Genomic DNA, 22,717 nt, shown 5'->3' on the forward strand with positions numbered 1-22,717 from the left:
GTGTAAACCTACCTTTTAGTAATAAGTGTGTGTGTAAATCTACCTCTTGGTAGTGTGTGTGTGTGTGTGTGTGTGTGTGTGTGTGTGTGTGTGTGTGTGTGTGTGTGTGTGTGTGTGTGTGTGTGTGTGTGTGTGTGTGTAAACCTACCTCTTAGTAATAAGTGTGTGTAGGCCTACCTCTTAGTAATAAGTGTGTGTGTAGGCCTACCTCTTAGTAATAAGTGTGTGTAAACCTACCTCTTGGTAATGTGTGTGTGTGTGTGTGTAGGCCTACCTCTTGGTAATAAGTGTGTGTGTAGACCTACCTCTTGGTAATATCTGTGTGTACAAACCTACCTCTTGGTAATATCTGTGTGTACCTGCAGAGGATGAGAGCCTGAGGCTGTGTATTCTCTGTGGGGGATTTAGGGATGAGGCTGAAATAGCTGTATACCTGCAGCAGCTGTTGGTCTAAACTCAGTCACGACGACAAACCCCCTGGAGACAGACCAGGACTAACCACTCACCGTTCACACCCCTTCCCTAACAGTTATACCTCTCCTCTTCCGTTCCTTCTTTCTTCTCCACCTCTCTTCCTTAACCACTTTAACTTGAATTAGTGCAACTGTGAAACTTCACAGGTTAATCTTTTAATGACCATTTATTATTATCTCATATTCTGATACTTTTTTTGTTCTCGGACAGAATAATAGGCAATTCTACAGTGCCATGCACAGTGTAGAGGGTAACCTGTCTGTGAATGCAGGCCCTTCTTTGGACACTGTGCTAACAAACCTCCAAACAAGCTTCAACGTCGTACAACACTCCTTCCGTGGCCTCCAACAGCTTTTAAATGCTAGTAAAACTAAATGCATGCTCTTCAACCGATTGCTGCCCGCACCTTCCCAGCATCACTACTCTGGACGAACATACCCTTGTAAAGCTGACTATCCTACCAATCCTTGACTTCAGGGATGTCATTTACAACACTCTACTCAGCAAACTGGCTGTAATCTATCAGTGCCATCCGTTTTATCACCAAAACCCCATATACAACCCACCACTGAGACCTGTATGATCTCGTTGGCTGGCCCTCACTACATATCTGTTGCCAAACCCACTGGCTCCAGGTCATCCATAGGTCTTTGCTAGGTAAAGCCATGGCTTATCTCAGCTTACTGGTCACCATAGCAACACCCACCCGGAGCACGCGCTTCAGTAGGTATATTGCACTGGTCATCCCCAAAGCCAACACTTACTTTGGCTGCCTTTCCTTCCAGTTCTCTGCTGCCAATGACTGGAACAAATGGCAACAATCTCTGAAACTGGAATATTTTATCTTCCTCTCTAACTTTAAGCATCAGCTGTCTGAGCAGCTTACCGATCACTGTACCTTTACACAGCCAATCTGTAAATAGCCCAGCCAACTACCTCATCCCCATATTATTACTTAACCTCTTGCTCTTTTGCACCCCAGTATCTCTACTTGCACATCATCATCTGCACATCTATCACTCCAGTATTAATGCTAAATTGTAATTATTTTCACCTCTAGGGCATATTTATTGCCTACCTCCCAACTCTTCTACATTTGCATACACTGTACATAGATTTGCACACACTGTTATTGACTGTACGTTTGTTTATGTGTAACTCTGTGTTGGCCAGGTCACAGTTGTAAATGAGAACTTGTTCTCAACTGGCCTACCTGGTTAAATAAAGGTAAAATAAAAAATAAAACTCTTAACTGTTTTAAAGCCACTATTGGCCTCATGGGTAAATTACTGAACGGGTTTCTTCCTTTCTGTTAATGGAGTTAGGAAGGACGGCTGTATCTTTGTAATGACTGGGTGTATTGATACACCATCCAAAGTGTAATTAATAACTAAACTATGCTCAAAGGGATATTCAATGTCTGCTTTTTTATTTTGACCCATCTACCAATAGGTGTCATTCTTTGCGATGCATTGGAAAACCTCCCTGGTCCTTGTGGTTGAATCTGTGTTTGAAATTCACTGCTCGACTGAGGGACCTTAAAGATAATTAATTGTGTGGGGTACAGAGATGAGGTAGTCATTTAAAAATAATTTTGAACACTATTATTACGCACAGAGTGCGTCCATGCAAATCATGTGACTTGTTAAGGGAGTGAATTCTTATTGACTCAAGACATTTTAGTATTTCAATTGTAATTAATTTGTCAAATTTTCAAAAAACATAATTCCACTATGAAATTACATGGTATTGTGTGTAGGCCAGTGACAAAATGAAATACATTTCGATTCAGGCTGTAACACAACAAAATGTGGAAAAAGTCAAGGGTGTTTTTCTGAAGGCATTGTAGATCATTTTATTTATTTGAAACTTTTTCATTTTTAAAATAGGCCTATGATTATAGTTTTCGCAAGTAGGCCTATTCGAATTCCAATGTCAGTTTGGTTATTCGAATAAGCGAGCCCATCCCTACTTGTCTGCTGCTTCTAGTGATTCTGAACAGAACAGAGCACATTATTGACTGTTATAACTATGTCTGAGTGATTGGCATATAGCATTTTAATCTTATTAAACAAATTTGAGCCAATTCCTGTATGTTCCATGACAGACCAGAGAGATGACCATTCTAGTCTATCAAAGAGATGAAACCTAAGCCTAAGGAGTTGTTGTTTCTGATGAAGCATTTGAGGTAAGAGGATACATGTTTTTTAACAAAGCCACTTTGGTCCGTGTGGGACGACAACATTTTGGAAAACAGTTTAAAATCTGTGTTTATGAAAGATATGATATATATGATAGTGAGAACACTTGGAGGCATCTTTACCTTTTGCTTTATAAAAGTGAAATTGGTGCTGTATTCACATCTCTTCCAGATGAACCTTTGCTGAACGGCTGGGTTAATAATTTCAAGCAATAGTGGACCTAATTGATTCCACATTTGTTCATACACCTCAGGAGGAATCCCATCCAGGTGATTTGCCTTTGTTCATGCTATTCAATGATCTTTTGAGTTGTGGGCTCCCAGCAAGGCGGCTTCTTCTTTTGAGAAAAGAGGAATTCTTCATTATTTTAAAAAGGGTTGATCTGGCTTGGTGTGGGATTTTCAATCAGAGGTGTACAGTTCTTAATGGAAGTGTGACTATATTTGATTATTATTATTATTATTTTTTTCTGATAGTAATTCCCCTGATTCAATAATCTTATATAATTGTGATTTATTCAACCAGGTGCAAATGTAGTTGCATTATTTTAATAAAACCTTTGGTGTCATCCCTTTAAAATCTGAGGGTCATCGGCTGAATTTTTATCAATTTTAATTCATTAAATTACATTTCAAATTGATCACTGGATTTTTTTAGTAATGAAATGTTAACACCATCTTGTGGCTTTTTTTAGGAGATTCTGAAATTTGTAGTTGGCAGTGGTAGGCGTTGTGATCGGACAAGCAAATTTTGGTTTTCTTAATTTTAGAAAATAGAGTTTTATAAAATCTAAATTTGATTCAGGAGAATGTATTATACCTGTTTGAGTAGAAAGTGTACTCATTTGCTTTTGAATTATGTGCTTGTCAGGCATCAATTTTATAATCAGAGAGTAGGCCTATATGTTGGAGAGCCTTGGTTGCGTGTGGATTGTAGTTGGTCTTATTATATTGTCCCGCATGTACAAATCGTGTTTGTCTGTTCCAATAACCAGATGGAATTCAGTTAATAATAACAATATGTTTTTTAGAGAATCATATGCCAGTGACTTTCAATGTGGCACCTTCATTGGATGCCACCTTTCCAACAAGTCAGTTTGTCAAACTTCTGCCCTGCTATAGCTTCCCCAGTCAACTGTAAGTGCTGTTAATATGAAGTGGAAACGTCTAGGAGCAATAACGGCTCAGCCACGAAGTGGTAGGCCACACAAGCTCACAGAGCGGGACCACCAAATGCTGAAGTGCATAGCGCGTAACAATTGTCTGTCCTCGGTAGCAACACTAACTACCGAGTTCCAAACTCCCTCTGGAAGCATCGTCAGCCCAAGAACTGCTCATCGGGAGATTCATAAAATGGGTTTCCATGGCCCAGCACACAAGCCTAAGATCACCATGTGCAATGCCAAGTGTCGGCTGGAGTGGTGCAAACCTCGCCACCAATGGACTTTGGAGCAGTGGACATGCATCCCACACAGAGCCCTGAATTGGAACGCTGACTGCAAGCAAGGCCTAATCTCCCAACATCAGTGCACGTCCTGACTAATGCTCTTGTGGCTAACTGGAAACAAGTCCCCGGAGCAGTGTTCCAACATCTAGTGGAAAGGCTTCTCGGAAGAGTGGAGGCTGTTATAGCAGCAAAGGGGGGACCAAATACATGTAAATATATTATTTAGCAATTGTGTAGTAGCCCATATGGGACTGGACATATCTCCTTAACAGTAGCAAAAACAATTGTAGGGGAATAGTTTCCAACTTATATTGCCACGTTGCTTCCAACTTATTGCCACATTTGGCCCATGTGTTGAACCAATGCGCTGGTGCCCCACAAGTAAACAGCCCCGGTCAGTGTGACACCTCAATATTAGGGGTGTAACGTAGCTCTCAAAAACTGTTCTCTGTATGTAGGGTTTTCAACTATAATATTCGCCCACATTTGTGACCAACCGCTTTCATTCGGTCTTAAGTAGCAAAATTTGAAATAGGTTTTTTAACACTGGATAAAAGCAGAGACACAGAGCTACAAAATGGTATATAAATACACTGCATTTGAGGAACAATGGATAAGTAATTCTGCTTTGAAAGATAACCTCACTTTTGAGAAAATGGCCTTTGAATAGGTTGGTACCTACTGGAGAGCTCCCCTTTGTCTACACCCATTCAGCATTGTTCACACCCTCTTAAGCCAGCCCCACCCATCTCTTCAAGGATTCACATGTGAGGTCATGTGCTAAACAGTGAGTAGTGTTGTAAAGATTAAGACTAAAAGTGGTGAAAGTAGTAGCCTACAATAAGGACAAATTCCAGGTAAAGTGTCCAGATATAAATATTAGATGACACTTACCCAGACACACTTGCCTAAATTGATGGGTCATGTGAAAGAAATGCTATAACCCCCAGCCACATATTGCTAAGTGGATGGGTCTCAGAAGGTGTAAACGGAAGGTGTAAACGGTACAGCCAAATGGATACTTGCATGGTAGCAATGTCAGAAATAGATACTGTATATTATTTTCTTTATATTGACACTATGTACAAGAACAATATCAATAATTATATCAGTGATAGATGAGGTAGTTATGCATTAAATCAGGCATAAGTGGCTGAGCAGCAGGATAAAAAACAAATTGTAGCAGCAACGTATGGCGTTTGTCTCAAGAACGGAGATCTACAGACACACCTGGAGATCTACAGACACACATCAAGAAATTAGTACGGAAGTTAATGCTTGGTCACAAATGGGTCTTCCAAATGGACAATGACCCCAAGCATATTTCCAAAGTTGTGGCAAAATGGCTTAAGGACAACAAATTCAAGGTATTAGAGGGGCCAACACAAAGCCCTGACCTCAATCCTATAGAAAATGTGTGGGCAGAACTGTGTGTGCGAGCAAGGAGGCCTACAAACCTGACTCAGTTACACCAGCTCTGTCAGGAGGAATGGGCCAAAATTCACCCAACTTATTGTTGGAAGCTTGTGGAAGGCTACCCAAAACGTTTGACCCAAGTTAAACAATTTAAAGGCAATGCTACCAAATTCTAATTGAGTGTATTTAAACTTCTGATCCACTGGGAATGTGATGACATAAATAAAGGCTGAAATAAGTCATTCTCTCTACTATTATTCTGACATTTCACATTCTTCAAATAAACTGGTGATCCTAACTGACCTAAAACAGGGAATTTTACTAGGATTAAATGTCAGGAATTGTAAAAACTGAGTTCAAATGTATTTGGATAAGGTGTATGTAAACATCTGACTTCAACTGTGTATGTGTGTATATATATATATACACTGCTCAAAAAAAATAAAGGGAACACTAAAATAACACATCCTACATCTGAATGAATGAAATATTATTATTAAATACTTTTTTCTTTACATAGTTGAATGTGCTGACAACAAAATCACACTAAAATTATCAATGGAAATCAAATTTATCAACCCATGGAGGTCTGGATTTGGAGTTCTTTGGATGCAACTCAGCATTCTTTGTCCTCCAAACACGTCCTCCAACTATTTTGGTTTCATCTGACCATATGACATTCTCCCAATCTTCTTCTGGATCATCCAAATGCTGTCTAGCAAACTTCAGACGGGCCTGGACATGTACTGGCTTAAGCAGGTGGACACGTCTGGCACTGCAAGATTTGAGTCCCTGGCGGCGCAGTGTGTTACTGATGGTAGGCTTTGTTACTTTGGTCCCAGCTCTCTGCAGGTCATTCACTAGGTCCCCCCGTGTGGTTCTGGGATTTTTGCTCACCATTCTTGTGATCATTTTGACCCCACGGGTTGAGGCCTTGCGTGGAGCCCCAGATCGAGGGAGATTATCAGTGGTCTTGTATGGCTTCCATTTCCTAATAATTGCTCCCACAGTTGATTTCTTCAAAGCAAGCTGTTTAGGTATTGCAGATTCAGTCTTCCCAGCCTGGTGCAGGTCTACAATTTTGTTTCTGGTGTCCTTTGACAGCTCTTTGGTCTTGGGCATAGTGGAGTTTGGAGTGTGACTGTTTGAGGTTGTCGACAGGTGTCTTTTATACTGATAACAAGTTCAAACAGGTGCCATTAATACAGGTAACGAGTGGAGGACAGAGGAGCCTCTTAAAGAAGAAGTTACAGGTCTGTGAGAGCCAGAAATCTTGCTTGTTTGTAGTTGACCAAATACTTATTTTCCACCATAATTTGCAAATAAATTCATTAAAAATCCTACAATGTGATTTTCTGGATTTTGTTTTCTCATTTTGAAGTGTACCTATGATGAAAATTACAGGCCTCTCTCATCTTTTTAAGTGGGAGAACTTGCACAATTGGTGGCTGACTAAATACTTTTTTGCCCCACTGTATATGTGTATATTTGATAAAATGTAAGTAAAAAATACAAAATAAAAACACTAGGCTGATAAACAAGATTTGGAGGTGTCACGCCCTGGTCGAAATATATTGTTTATTCTTCATTTATTTGGTCAGGCCAGGGTGTGACATGGGTTATTGTGGTGTGTTTTTGTCTTGGGGTTTTGTGGGATGTCTAGCGTTAGTCTATGGCTGCCTGAGGCGGTTCTCAATCAGTCAGGTGATTATCGTTGTCTCTGATTGGGAACCATATTTAGGCAGCCATATTCTTTGTGTGTTTCGTGGGTGATTGTCCTTAGTGTCCTTGTTCCTGTATCTGTGTTAGTTTACACTAGTATAGGCTGTTTCGGTTTTTGTTACGTTCTTTTGTTTTGTAGTATTTGTATTGATTCGTGTTTACGTTTGTTCATTAAACATGGATCGCAATCTACACGCTGCATTTTGGTCGGACTCTCCTTCACCGCATGAAAACCGGTACAGAATCACCCACCACAAACGGACCAAGCAGCGTGTCAACAGGCAGGAGCCACAGGAGAAACAGCAAAGGCAGCAGCAGGAGCAGCATAAAAAGGACTTTTGGACTTGGGAGGAAATCCTCGACGGGAGAGGACCCTGGTCTAAACCAGGGGAGTGTAGCCGCCCCAAGGAGCAACAAAAGGAGGTATCGACATGGGAGGTGGAATTATTCGGAGAAGGACCTTGGGATCAGCCTGGAGAATATCGGCGCCCCAAAGAAGAACTGGAGGCGGAGAGAGCTGAGAGGCGCTGGTATGAGGAGGCAGCGCGGCGACGCGGATGGAAGCAGCCCCAAAAATTTCTTGGGGGGGGGCTCAGGGAGAGAGTGGCAGAGTCAGGAGTCAGACCTGAGCCCACTCTCCCTGTTTTATCGTGAGGAGGCAAGGAGGAGACCAGAACCAGAACCGGTGTTGGAGGTGAGCGAAGCAGAGACTGTGAAGGAGTTAGTGGGGAAATTGGAGGAGAGAGAAATGAGGGAGTTGCTGTGTTGGTGCTTTTTGCATGGAATTCGCCCGACAGAACGTGTCAGGGATTTGATGGCACCTGGGTCTGCGCTCCATACTCGTCTTGAGGCGCGTGCAAGTCGGCTGGTGAAGTTGGTACCAGCCTCACGCACCAGGCCTCCTGTGCACATACCTAGCCTTGCACGTCCTGTGCCAACACTGCTCTCAAAATCTCCAGTACGCCTTCACGGTCTAGCCCATCCTGTGCCACCTTCACACACCAGCCCTCCGGTGGCAGCTCCCCGCACCAGGCTTCCTGTGCGTGTCCTTGGCCCAGTACCACCAGTGCCAGCACCACGCATCAGGCCTACAGTGCGCCTCGCCTCTCCAGCGCTACCGGAGCCTTTATCCTCTCCTGCGCTGCCAGAGTCTCCCGTCTGTTTAGCGCAGCCAGAGCCTTCCTCCTCTCCTGCGCTGCCAGAGCCTTCCTCCTCTCCAGCGCTGCCGGAGTCTCCCGCCTGTTTAGCGCAGCCAGAGCCTTCCTCCTCTCCTGCGCTGCTGGAGTCTCCCGCCTGTTTAGCGCAGCCCGAGCTGTCAGTCTGCATGGAGCAGCCAGAGCTGTCAGTCTGCATGGAGCAGCCAGAGCTGTCAGCCTACATGGAGCAGCCAGAGCCGCCAGTCAGTGTAGAGCAGCCAGAGCCGCCAGTCAGCATGGAGCAGCCAGATCCGTCAGTCTGCCAGGATCCACCAGTCAGTCAGACTCTTCCAGATCCGCCAGTCAGCCAGACTCTTCCAGATCCGCCAGTCAACCAGACTCTTCCAGATCCGCCAGTCAACCAGACTCTTCCAGATCCGCCAGTCAACCAGACTCTTCCAGATCCGCCAGTCAGCCAGACTCTTCCAGGTCCGCCAGTCAGCCAGACTCTTCCAGGTCCGCCAGTCAGCCAGACTCTTCCAGGTCCGCCAGTCAGCCAGACTCTTCCAGGTCCGCCAGTCAGCCAGACTCTTCCAGGTCCGCCAGTCAGCCAGACTCTTCCAGGTCCGCCAGTCAGCCAGACTCTTCCAGCTCCGCCAGTCATCCAGACTCTTCCAGGTCCGCCAGTCAGCCAGACTCTTCCAGGTCCGCCAGTCAGCCAGACTCTTCCCGGTCCGCCAGTCAGCCAGACTCTTCCCGGTCCGCCAGTCAGCCAGACTCTTCCCGGTCCGCCAGTCAGCCAGACTCTTCCCGGTCCGCCAGTCAGCCAGACTCTTCCCGGTCCGCCAGTCAGCCAGACTCTTCCCGGTCCGCCAGTCAGCCAGACTCTTCCCGGTCCGCCAGTCAGCCAGACTCTTCCAGATCCGCCAGTCTCTTCCAGATCCGCCAGTCAGGCAGACTCTTCCAGATCCGCCAGACTCTACCAGGTCCGCCAGTCAGCCAGACTCTTCCAGGTACGCCAGACTCTTCCAGGTTCGCCAGACTCTTCCAGATCCGCCAGTCAGCCAGACTCTTCCAGATCCGCCAGTCAGCCAGACTCTTCCAGATCCGCCAGTCAGCCAGACTCTTCCAGATCCGCCAGACTCTTCCAGGTCCGCCAGACTCTTCCAGGTCCGCCAGTCAGCCAGACTCTTCCAGGTACGCCAGACTCTTCCAGGTCCGCCAGTCAGCCAGACTCTTCCAGATCCGCCAGTTTCTTCCAGATCCGCCAGTTTCTTCCAGATCCGCCAGACTCTTCCAGATCCGCCAGTCAGCCAGACTCTTCCAGATCCGCCAGTCAGCCAGACTCTTCCAGATCCGCCAGTCAGCCAGACTCTTCCAGGTCCGCCAGACTCTTCCAGGTCCGCCAGTCAGCCAGACTCTTCCAGATCCGCCAGTCTGCCAGACCCTTCCAGATCCGCCAGACCCTTCCAGATCCGCCAGACTCTTCCAGATCCGCCAGACTCTTCCCGGTCCGCCAGGCTCTTCCAGGTCCGCCAGACCCTTCCAGGTCCGCCAGTCTGCCAGACCCTTCCAGATCCGCCAGACTCTTCCAGGTCCGCCAGTCAGCCAGACTCTTCCAGGTCCGCCAGTCAGCCAGACTCTTCCAGGTCCGCCAGACCCTTCCAGATCCGCCAGTCTGCCAGACCCTTCCAGATCCGCCAGACCCTTCCAGATCCGCCAGACTCTTCCAGATCCGCCAGACTCTTCCAGATCCGCCAGTCAGCCAGACTCTTCCAGGTCCGCCAGTCAGCCAGACTCTTCCAGGTCCGCCAGTCAGCCAGACTCTTCCAGGTCCGCCAGTCAGCCAGACTCTTCCAGGTCCGCCAGTCAGCCAGACTCTTCCAGGTCCGCCAGTCAGCCAGACTCTTCCAGGTCCGCCAGTCAGCCAGACTCTTCCAGGTCCGCCAGTCAGCCAGACTCTTCCAGGTCCGCCAGTCAGCCAGACTCTTCCAGGTCCGCCAGACCCTTCCAGATCCGCCAGTCTGCCAGACCCTTCCAGATCCGCCAGACCCTTCCAGATCCGCCAGACTCTTCCAGATCCGCCAGACTCTTCCAGATCTGCCAGTCAGCCAGACTCTTCCAGGTCCGCCAGTCAGCCAGACTCTTCCAGGTCCGCCAGTCAGCCAGACTCTTCCAGGTCCGCCAGTCAGCCAGACTCTTGCAGGTCCGCCAGTCAGCCAGACTCTTCCAGGTCCGCCAGTCAGCCAGACTCTTCCAGGTCCGCCAGATCCGCCAGACTCTTCCAGGTCTGCCAGACTCTTCCAGGTCCGCCAGACCCTTCCAGGTCCGCCAGTCTGCCAGACCCTTCCAGATCCGCCAGACTCTTCCAGATCCGCCAGTCAGCCAGACTCTTCCAGATCCGCCAGTCAGCCAGACTCTTCCAGATCCGCCAGTCAGCCAGACTCTTCCAGATCCGCCAGTCTCTTCCAGATCCGCCAGACTCTTCCAGATCCGCCAGTCAGCCAGACTCTTCCAGATCCGCCAGTCAGCCAGACTCTTCCAGATCCGCCAGTCAGCCAGACTCTTCCAGATCCGCCAGTCAGCCAGACTCTTCCAGATCCGCCAGTCAGCCAGATCCGCCAGTCAGCCAGACCCTTCCAGATCCGCCAGACCCTTCCAGATCCGCCAGTCGGCCAGACTCTTCCAGATCCGCCAGTCGGCCAGACTCTTCCAGATCCGCCAGTCGGCCAGACTCTTCCAGATCCGCCAGTCGGCCAGACTCTTCCAGATCCGCCAGTCGGCCAGACTCTTCCAGATCCGCCAGTCGGACAGACTCTTCCAGATCCGCCAGTCGGACAGACTCTTCCAGATCCGCCAGTCGGACAGACTCTTCCAGATCCGCCAGTCGGACAGACTCTTCCAGATCCGCCAGTCGGCCAGACTCTTCCAGATCCGCCAGTCGGCCAGACTCTTCCAGATCCGCCAGTCGGCCAGACTCTTCCAGATCCGCCAGTCGGCCAGACTCTTCCAGATCCAACTACCTGCCTGAGCTTCCTCTCAGTGCCGGGCTTCCCCTCAGTGCCGGGCTTCCTTTCAGTGCCGGGCTTCCCCTCAGTGCCGGGCTTCCCCTCAGTGCCGGGCTTCCCCTCAGTGCCGGGCTTCCCCTCAGTGCCGGGCTTCCCCTCAGTGCCGGGCTTCCCCTCAGTGCCGGGCTTCCCCTCAGTGCCGGGCTTCCCCTCAGTGCCGAGCTGCCCCTCTGTCCCGAGCTGCCCCTCTGTCCCGAGCTGCCCCTCTGTCCCGAGCTGCCCCTCTGTCCCGAGCTGCCCCTCAGTCCCGAGCTGCCCCTCAGTCCCGAGCTGCCCCTCAGTCCCGAGCTGACCCTCTGTCCCGAGCTGACCCTCTGTCCCGAGCTGACCCTCTGTCCCGAGCTGACCCTCTGTCCCGAGCTGACCCTCTGTCCCGAGCTGACCCTCTGTCCCGAGCTGACCCTCAGTCCAGTGGGGTTCTGGCTGAGGACTACTAGGCCATGGTCGACGGCGAAGGTGGACTATCCTAGGACGCGAGGAGAGGGGACTAAGACATTTATAGAGTGGGTTCCACGTCCCGCGCCAGAGCCGGAGCCGCCACCATGGACAGACGCCCACCCGGACCCTCCCTATTGTTTTGATGTGCGTCCGGGAGTCCGCACCTTAGGGGGGGGTTCTGTCACGCCCTGGTCAAAATATATTATGTTTATTCTTCATTTATTCGGTCAGGCCAGGGTGTGACATGGGTTATTGTGGTGTGTTTTTGTCTTGGGGTTTTGTGGGATGTCTAGCGTTAGTCTATGGCTGCCTGAGGCGGTTCTCAATCAGAGTCAGGTGATTATCGTTGTCTCTGATTGGGAACCATATTTAGGCAGCCATATTCTTTGTGTGTTTCGTGGGTGATTGTCCTTAGTGTCCTTGTTCCTGTATCTGTGTTAGTTTACACTAGTATAGGCTGTTTCGGTTTTCGTTACGTTCTTTTGTTTTGTAGTATTTGTATTGATTCGTGTTTGTTCATTAAACATGGATCGCAATCTACACACTGCATTTTGGTCCGACTCTCCTTCACCGCATGAAAACCGTTACAGGAGGATCCTCCATTGTATTAATCTCAAATTTGGGAACATTTTGGCTTCCCCGTAGATTACAATGGTGATGACAGAGATTTGTGGATTAAACGTTAATATTGTGTTGCCACACTCAACGAGAATAGCCTATGCATCTGCCAACACATCATGTATTGACAAATAGTGTTTTTTTTTATATCGGGATTGAGCGCCGCCATGTTCCCACAATGAATTGTGGACAGACAGAATGTGCTATCTCCTTGAGCAAAATAGACCTGATATTTTTTTTCTTGTGAACATCCCACCTTAAAATGGTGTTTACAATTGATTATTTTACAAAACAAGTCCGTTAATTCATAGTCATTTTGCCAAAGAAAGCCACGGTAAGGCCACGCACATGTATTCCACCTGAACTGATGAAGACATCCTTTCCTTTTCAAGGAAAACATGTTTGAAACTGGACAGAACTGACACGTGGCACCTTTCGCATCTCAGTGGTTCACTGGAAGTGTGTGTGTGTGTGTGTGTGTGTGTGTGAGCGAGAGTTCCTGTCGCAATTCCCCACAAAACAGAGGTATTCTGATGTTTTTGAAGAGAAAATACATAAATATTTAATAGTAGGTTAATATGTACTTATGAGTAAGAAAATGGTGTGCATTAAAAGTTAACAAGCAGGGGGAACTCCCCTCCACTTCTCGTCTAGAGGACAGGAGAGGAGGATGAATATAGAGGACAGGAGAGTGGGGTGAACAACATACAGGGTTTTCATTCTGCATGCCTACCTGCCTGGTTAAAGCCAGATAGGTTATTCATACATTAAAGACAGGGCAGAGGATCAAAGCCATGGTGTAGGGGGGGGGAGAAGGGGGTAATGGGGAGGGACAGAGGACGACTCAGTTTCCCAGCTCTGATATTAAGTAGTGACTTATTGCCAGTCTCTCTTGTACATCAGCCTGATCATTCACCAATTGGTACATTTATCTAAAAGCATATGAACATACACACACACACACATAAACACACACACACATTCACACAAACACACATCCACGCACCCACATACACAAGCGGGCGTTGGGCACATATGCATACGTATGCACATGTAGTACAGACACACACAAACCTCAGGCATCATCCATTTTTATTAGGCTCACTGCATGTGACTAGACATTAAAGGCTTGTCTGTTATTAACGGTTTTATGTACACTGGCATTAATAGAAAAATGGATTAAAGTAACACAACATAGCAGTTACTATAGAGGTCATGTGTCCTTCAGCCTCCAACTCATGTCAGATAGGACTAAACCTTTGACTACTTTATTTATAAGAGGTGTCATTTTGACGCCTACCTTTTTGAGACAAAAAGTATTACTTATGAAAAGTCTTTCTCTGAACTATTGGATTGGTGTAACATATCATTTATCTAATTTGTTTGCAAACAATATAGCTTAGTATTTGTATTATTTATATTATACAGTCATTATTACTCATCTTTATCAAGGTGTCAATCATTTTAGACCCCATTGTATGTCTACAGAGAATACATATTGTACATGTATACACTGTCTTTGTCCAGTTGTTATTAAAGTTGTCATGACATTTTATTGGAAATGCGTTAATATTAGAAGCAACTATAGTACCTCAGTATGTTTGTTTTCAAAGTTTCGGTTTCCTAGAGCGATGCGCCACAATGTTGCCATCTTACTGATAGGACAAGACGGGCCTCAGCCCCGTTAAGTCCACCCTCGACAGGAAGTGTGTGTGTGTGCTACTCTTCCAAGGGTCCAAACGAATTAAGACAAAAATAAACCAGTACATATAACATTATTACACCACTTCATATCTACAATAGAACATTTATAATACCACCATACATAAGTGTGTGTGTGTGTGTGTGCATATGCATGTGTCCGTGCAGCTAGGCCTCCATTTCCCATGACTTGTATAATCCTGTGTAATGTAAGTTCCCTTGTTTCTCACCTCCCTCTGTCTCTGTTCCTCCCCTTCCCCTCGCCCTCTCTCCCTCTCTCCCCCCAGGAGAGGAAGTTGTGTGCACACCCATGCCTGGAGATTTACAGAGATGACCTGATCCACTACATGAGTCCTCTGGCTCGCCAGGGAGATTTCTACGTACCAGAGGTCCGTCAGGACCCGGACAGGAGGCTGCTGGGAGACAATGACTCTGAGGAGGACAGAGGGACCGACATCACAGGTACACTACAGTAGGCCCTAGACCAGGGCTCTCCAACCCTGTTCCTGGAGAGCTACCCTCTTGTAGATTTTTGCTCCAACCCCAGTTGTAACTAACCTGATTCAGCTTAATAGCCAGGTGCACTAGATTAGGGTCGCTCTCCAAGAACAGGGTTAGAGATCCCTGCCCGAGACACACACACACTCCACTGGGCTATACTTAGTACTGTACAAGTAGAGAACATTATTTGGGGTGTCCCTGCCCAGAGTGGGTGAAAATGTGCTTTGGTGGTGATAATTTCACTTCCTTATATTATAAAATGCATTTTACCAAGACACACATGATTCTTCATGTTCTGAATAGTTCAGTGGGGTCTTTCTATAAAATATCATTAACATTATATCCTAAAAGGCAGATTTCGTGATCTAATACATCCGTTAATAAGCACCGAGCTATGTTGACAGAGCAGTGCAGCTTTCTTACAGAGACTTCTGGGGATTTTACATGTTGTGGTAGTCTGCAAAGTTGTTTCCATGGGTTGCAGAAAGCTACACTGAACAAAAATATGAACATGTTGGTTTCATGAACTGAAATTAAAGATCCCAGAAATGTTCCATATGCACAAAAATCTTATTTATCTCAGATTTTGTGCGCACATTGTTTGTTTTTTACTGCGTGATCATTACACAGGTGCACTTTGTGCTGTGGACAATAAAAGGCCAGTCTAAAATGTGCAGTTTTGTCACACAACACAATGCCGCAAATGTCTCAAGTTTTGAGGGAGCATGCAATTGGCATGCTGACTACAGCAATGTCCACCAGAGCTGGTGCCAGAGAATTCAATTTTCATTTCTCTACCATAAGCCAACATGTCGTGCCTCAAAAACTATATTGATCTCTGTTGTTTTATGCCTTCCAGTTTTCGAGAAGGATGACAAGTTCAACGCTGAGCCTGTCAGTTAGCCTTAATTCTCACACAGTATCCAGCCTAGCTGATGCTATTTTCCAGATTTTTGACCCTTTAAAAAAAAATCTGGTCTCCATTAATTTAGTCCTCTTAAATTTGGCCATCCTACAAGGGTAAAAACTCAATACATTTTAAACAGAAAGACAATTTTAAACATTTATTTTTCCCATTGGTCAAAATATGTGTTTTTGATTGGACACCCTACATCCGTCAGATTCAACTCTTGACTTTGAAGCCAGTTCCACTGCTTTTTTCCATTGTTCCCCTCTAATCATGGACTGATTTAGACCTGAGACACCAGGTGGGTGCAATTATTAGGTAGAACAGAAAACCAGCATGCTCTGGACCTCATAGGGTAAGAGGTGAATACGCCTGCCCTACATTATTACATCCATGGGCATACTGTGCTATATCTTTTAAGGAATACATACTGTATCAATGGAAGCACAATCCTCATGGATTGGGAGCTTAACATTTTGTCTTTGAGGCCGTTGCCCAGTCAATCAGCAGGGGAACCAGTAGGCCTATGCTTCTTTGTTAACTGATTGAATCACTAGTAATAATGGATATGACTGTCCACATTGGAAGGTATTAGAACACAGATAGCTAGTTGGCAGAGAGATACACATAATGTGAATGTAATGGTGATCCACAGAATAACAGGTCACTCCATGGCATTAGCAGAGAATAGTGTATTTTTGAAAAACTACAAAAACTATGTATAATTAAATTGGACGATAATGTTCAAAAAATATGCAGTATATGTTTTGTGTGTTATTGTCGCATCATTACAGTTTCCAGTTGGTACCAAAGGGATTTGGACCTTGTTGATGGTTGGTGGTGTTTATGAGCTGAATCCCCACGGTGTGTCGTAGTGTGCCTGTGTTTATGAGCTCCTAGGGTGTGCTCCTGTCCTGTGAGTGACACACACAATCTCTCTCTCTCACACACACACATACACTGTATCCTGTGAGTGACACACACACACACACACACACACACACACACACACACACTGTATCCTGTGAGTGAGACACACACACACACACACACTTTATCCTGTGAGTGACACCCTGTCAGGTGCGAATGAAAGGCTAAGACCCACAGAACACTGCTGTCACTCACCAGGGGGCTGGTCACAGCCACCACCACCACCATATGCCCATAAAACACACAAACACACACACCTGGGTAGACGTCACTTACTAGGGGTCTGTCCTTTACCACCATATGTATGGCCTGATGCTGCTCAGTGCTCCCCCATACTAGACTGGGCTGGCCTGTAGCAGAGTCCCTTGGGCTCCATTAACACTGTGGCATGGCACCTAATGTTTAATCAACAGTAAGAATGAGAGGTGAGGTTTATGAATACTAACAGTGTCTGCATCCCAAATGGCTCCCTATTGTCTTCCATAGGGCACTACTTTTGACTAGAGCCCTATAGGCTATATAGGGACCTTTTGAGACACAGCTAATGTAACTGCTTTATGAGGATATGTTTAGGAATGACTGGATATATTGGCTCAAATCATTTGGACAGACACTCATGCAGGTAGTTTGATGCAGAACAAAGTCAAAAAGGTGATTTAAAGGAAATAAAGAGGGGTCAGACTAGAAGTGAGACTTGGAGGGGAGCCAAAATAGAGAATGAATGTTTTAGAGAGTGAGAGAGAGAGAGAGAGAGAGATGGTGATACAAGATTTGTCTCCACCCAAACATCACCAGAGAGAGAATGTGTTGCTGTGGTTGTGTCATGGAGGTGTTGTACACGCTGTCAGTCTGTCTCTGTGGGAGTGTATGGGGGGGGGGGATTCCATAGTAGGTATTGAGGGCCACATATTTGCCTAGACCTAATTCCATGGATGACTCTGCACAAACTGATAAGATGAGAAAGTTGAGTGATCCAAATCAACACATAGCTGGGACTTCATATCTACCATAGACCGCGAAGGCTATATCTCTGAGAGATATCCTTCCAGGAGCCGTGAGCTTGGCCTACTGCTTCAGCTTGCCTGATTTCCCTTTAAATCCTCTTCCACTCAGCTCTTAACCTGCCAAGTGAGCCGTTAACGTTACTCCAGCCACAAGGGAAGGGAGGGGAGGCAGCCTGGTCCTGGCCTAGAGGCACGAAATGGGGTGGGGCACAGCGTGGTGGGCTGGGTATGGACCTACAGGCACGCAGCGGGGCGGGGCACAGCGTGGTGGGCTGGGTATGGACCTACAGGCACGCAGCGGGGCACAGCGTGGTGGGCTGGGTATGGACCTACAGGCACGCAGCGGGGCGGGGCACAGCGTGGTGAGCAGGGTATGGACCTACAGGCACGCAGCGGGGCGGGGCACAGCGTGGTGGGCTGGGTATGGACCTACATGCACGCAGCGGGGCGGGGCACAGCGTGGTGGGCTGGGTATGGACCTACAGGCACGCAGCGGGGCGGGGCACAGCGTGGTGAGCAGGGTATGGACCTACAGGCACGCAGCGGCACAGCGGGGGGCACAGCGTGGTGCAGCGGGCGCACATGTGGTGGGCTGGGTATGGACCTACAGGCGCAGCGGGGCGGGGCAGCGTGGTGGGCTGGGTATGGACCTACAGGCACGCAGCGGGGCGGGGCACAGCGTGGTGGGCTGGGTATGGACCTACAGGCACGCAGCGGGGCGGGGCACAGCGTGGTGGGCTGGGTATGGACCTACAGGCACGCAGCGGGGCGGGGCACAGCTTGGTGGGCTGGGTATGGACCTACAGGCACGCAGCGGGGCGGGGCACAGCGTGGTGGGCTGGGTATGGACCTACAGGCACGCAGGGTGGGCTGGGTATGGACCTACATGCACGCAGGTGGGGCACAGCGTGGTGGGCTGGGTATGGACCTACAGGCACGCAGCGGGGCGGGGCACAGCGGTGGTGGGCAGGGTATGGACCTACAGGCACGCAGCGGGGCGGCACAGCGTGGTGGGCAGGGTATGGACCTACACGCAGGGGGCTGGGGGACCTACAGCGTTGTGGGCTGGGTATGGACCTACAGGCACGCAGCGGGGCGGGGCAGCGTGTGGGCTGGGTATGGACCTACAGGCACGCAGCGGGGGGCGGGGCACAGCGTGGTGGGCTGGGTATGGACCTACAGCGCATGCACGCAGCGTGGGGGCTGGGTATGGACCTACAGCACGCAGCGGGGCGGGGCACAGCGTGGGGCTGGGTATGGACCTACAGGCACGCAGCGGGGGGCGGGGCACAGCGTGGTGGGCTGGGCATGGACCTACATGCACTGCAGGGCGGGGCACAGCGTGGTGGGCTGGGTATGGACCTACATGCACGCAGCGGGGCGGGGCACAGCGTGGTGGGCAGGGTATGGACCTACAGGCACGCAGCGGGGCGGGGCACAGCGTGGTGGGCTGGGTATGGACCTACATGCACGCAGCGGGGCGGGGACAGCGTGGTGGGCTGGGTATGGACCTACAGGCACGCAGCGGGGCGGGGCTGGGTATGGACACATGCGTGGTGGGCTGGGTATGGACCTACATGCACGCAGCGGGCGGGGCACAGCGTGGTGGGCTGGGTATGGGCTGGACCTACATGCACGCAGCGGGGGGCTGGGCACAGGCACGCAGGTGGGGCTGCGGTGGGCTGGGTATGGGACCTACATGCACGCAGCGGGGCGGGGCCTACAGCAGCGGGGCGGGGCACAGCGTGGTGGGCTGGGTATGGACCTACAGGCACGCAGCGGGGCGGGGCACAGCGTGGTGGGCTGGGTATGGACCTACAGGCACGCAGCGGGGCGGGGCACAGCGTGGTGGGCAGGGTATGGACCTACAGGCACGCAGCGGGGCGGGGCACAGGCACCCTGAGGTGGGCAGGGTATGGACCTACAGGCACGCAGCGGGGCGGGGCACAGCGTGGTGGGCTGGGTATGGACCTACATGCACGCAGCGGGGCGGGGCACAGCGTGGTGGGCTGGGTATGGACCTACATGCACGCAGCGGGGCACAGCGTGGTGGGCTGGGTATGGACCTACAGGCACGCAGCGGGGCGGGGCACAGCGTTGTGGGCAGGGTATGGACCTACATGCACGCAGCGGGGCACAGCGTGGTGGGCTGGGTATGGACCTACAGGCACGTAGCGGGGCGGGGCACAGCGTGGTGGGCAGGGTGGGCAGGACCTACATGCACGCAGCGGGGCGGGGCACAGCGTGGTGGGCTGGGTATGGACCTACATGCACGCAGCGCAGCGTGGTGGGCACACAGCGGGGCACAGCGTGATGGGCTGGGGGGCACAGGGTGGGCTGGGTATGGACCTACAGGCACGCAGCGGGGCACAGCGTGGTGGGCTGGGTATGGACCTACAGGCACGGGGCGGGGCACAGCGTTGTGGGCTGGGTATGGACCTACATGCACGCAGCGGGGCACAGCGTGGTGGGCTGGGTATGGACCTACAGGCACGCAGCGGACGGGGCACAGCATTGGCGGGGCACAGCGTGGTGGGTATGGGCACGCAGCGGGGGGGCACAGCGTGGTGGGCTGGGTATGGACCTACAGGCACGCAGCGGGGCACAGCATGGGCAGGGTATGGACCTACAGGCACGCAGCGGGGGGGCACAGCGTGGTGGGCTGGGTATGGACCTACAGGCACGCAGCGGAGCGGGGTACAGCGTGGTGGGCTGGGTATGGACCTACATGCACGCAGCGGGGCGGGGCACAGCGTTGTGGGCAGGGTATGGACCTACATGCACGCAGCGGGGCGGGGCACAGCGTGGTGGGCTGGGTATGGACCTACATGCACGCAGCGGGGCACAGCGTGGTGGGCTGGGTATGGACCTACAGGCACGCAGCGGGACGGGGCACAGCATTGTGGGCAGGGTATGGACCTACAGACACGCAGTGGGGCGGGCACAGCGTTTTGGGCAGGGTATGGACCTACAGGCGCGGGGCGGGGCACAGCGTGGTGGGCTGGGTATGGACCTACATGCACGCAGCGGGGTGGGGCACAGCGTTGTGAGCAGGGTATGGACCTACAAGCACGCAGCGGGGCGGGGCACAGCGTGGTGGGCTGGGTATGGACCTACATGCACGCAGCGGGGCGGGGCACAGCGTGGTGAGCAGGGTATGGACCTACAGGCACGCAGCGGGGGGGCACAGCGTGGTGGGCTGGGTATGGACCTACATGCACGCAGCGGGGCGGGGCACAGCGTGGTGGGCTGGGTATGGACCTACAGGCACTCAGCGGGGCGGGGCACAGCGTGGTGGGCTGGGTATGGACCTACAGGCACTCAGCAGGGCGGCGCACAGCGTGGTGGGCTGGGTATGGGGCGGGGGCGGGGCACAGCGTGGTGGGCTGAGGTTGGACCTACAGGCACTCAGCGGGGCGGGGCACAGCGTGATGGGCTGGGTTTGGACCTACAGGCACTCAGCGGGGCAGGGCACAGCGTGGTGGGCTGGGTATGGACCCACAGGCACGCAGCGGGGCGGGGCACAGCGTGGTGGGCTGGGTATGGACCCACAGGCACTCAGCGGGGCGGGGCACAGCGTGGTGGGCTGGGTATGGACCCACAGGCGCAGGGGGGCGGGGCACAGGTCGTGGGCTGGGTATGGACTCAGCGGAGTGGGGCACAGCGTGGTGGGCTGGGTATGGACCCACAGGCACTCAGCGGGGTGGGGCACAGCGTGGTGGGCTGGGTATGGACCCACAGGCACTCAGCGGGGCGGGGCACAGCGTGGTGGGCAGGGTATGGACCTACATGCACGCAGCGGGGTGGGGCAGCGTGGTGGGCTGGGTATGGACCTACAGGCACGCAGCGGGGGCTGGGCATGGACCTACAGCATGTTGATGGGCTGGGCATGGACCTACAGGCACGCAGCGGGGCGGGGCACAGCGTGATGGGCTGGGTATGGACCTACAGGCACTCAGCGGGGCGGGGCACAGCGTGGTGGGCTGGGTATGGACCTACAGGCACGCAGGGGGGCGGGGCACAGCGTGATGGGCTGGTGATGGACCTACAGGCACGCAGCGGGGCGGAGCACAGCGTGGTGGGCTGAGCGGTGGACAGATGTTGTGTGTGTAAATGCATTGAGAGTTGGTGAAAGAGAACCTGAGGGCGAAATGTGTGTGCAGACAGAAATATCCATCTAAACATTTATATGTGTGGTTTTGAAAACCTGTGCACATTGGGGGGTGACTACAAACTGAGAGGGAAATATAATTGTTGCAGCTGCAGCGTTTCGCCAATGTGGTAGCCCATAGCAGGGCCATGCTGTGTTGATGTGATCTAAGAGAACAGAGGAAGAAAGCAGTAACGGGTGTGAGTGTCGGGGGGAATGTGTGCGTGCGCACAGAGTAGCAGTGGGATGTCGTGTGTGTGGACCCTCTCAATGTTTGATGACCTGTCCTCTCTCACCGTGAGGAATCACATTTTCCAGCCTAATACACCAGTGGGACATCAGTTCTGCACACACATGCACATGCACATACACACACATACACACATACATACAGTGGGCAAAAAAGTATTTAGTCAGCCACCAATTGTGCAAGTTCTCCCACTTAAAAAGATGAGAGGCCTGTAATTTTCATCATAGGTACACTTCAACTATGACAGACAAAATGAGAGAAAAAAATCCAGAAAATCACATTATAGGACTTTTTATGAATTTATTTGCAAATTATGGTGGAAAATAAGTATTTGGTCACCTACAAACAAGCAAGATTTCTGGCTCTCACAGACCTGTAACTTCTTCTTTAAGAGGCTCCTCTGTCCTCCACTCGTTACCTGTATTAATGGCACCTGTTTGAGCTTGTTATCAGTATAAAAGACACCTGTCCACAACCTTAAACAGTCACACTCCAAACTCCACTATGCCCAAGACCAAAGAGCTGTCAAAGGACACCAGAAGCAAAATTGTAGACCTGCACCAGGCTGGGAAGACTGAATCTGCAATAGGTAAGCAGCTTGGTTTGAAGAAATCAACTGTGGGAGCAATTATTAGGAAATGGAAGCCATACAAGACCACTGATAATCTCCCTCGATCTGGGGCTCCACGCAAGGTCTCAACCCGTGGGGTCAAAATGATCACAAGAATGGTGAGCAAAGGGAAGCACGTGATGCC

General features: G+C 50.4%; 1 protein-coding gene across 2 annotated transcripts in view; it reads left to right on the plus strand.

Annotated features, from left to right (window-relative positions):
* Positions 1-22,717, plus strand: part of LOC135541664 (testis-expressed protein 264 homolog) — a 99,608-nt gene that overhangs the window by 61,013 nt on the left and 15,878 nt on the right. For both annotated transcript variants that reach the window (XM_064967980.1, XM_064967981.1), the window contains one exon: positions 14,508-14,682. In XM_064967980.1, coding sequence (XP_064824052.1) covers positions 14,508-14,682 — 175 coding nt within the window. The remainder of the gene's footprint in view (positions 1-14,507; positions 14,683-22,717) is intronic.

Source organism: Oncorhynchus masou, chromosome 6, assembly GCF_036934945.1.
Source record: "Oncorhynchus masou masou isolate Uvic2021 chromosome 6, UVic_Omas_1.1, whole genome shotgun sequence".
NCBI lineage: Eukaryota > Metazoa > Chordata > Actinopteri > Salmoniformes > Salmonidae > Oncorhynchus > Oncorhynchus masou.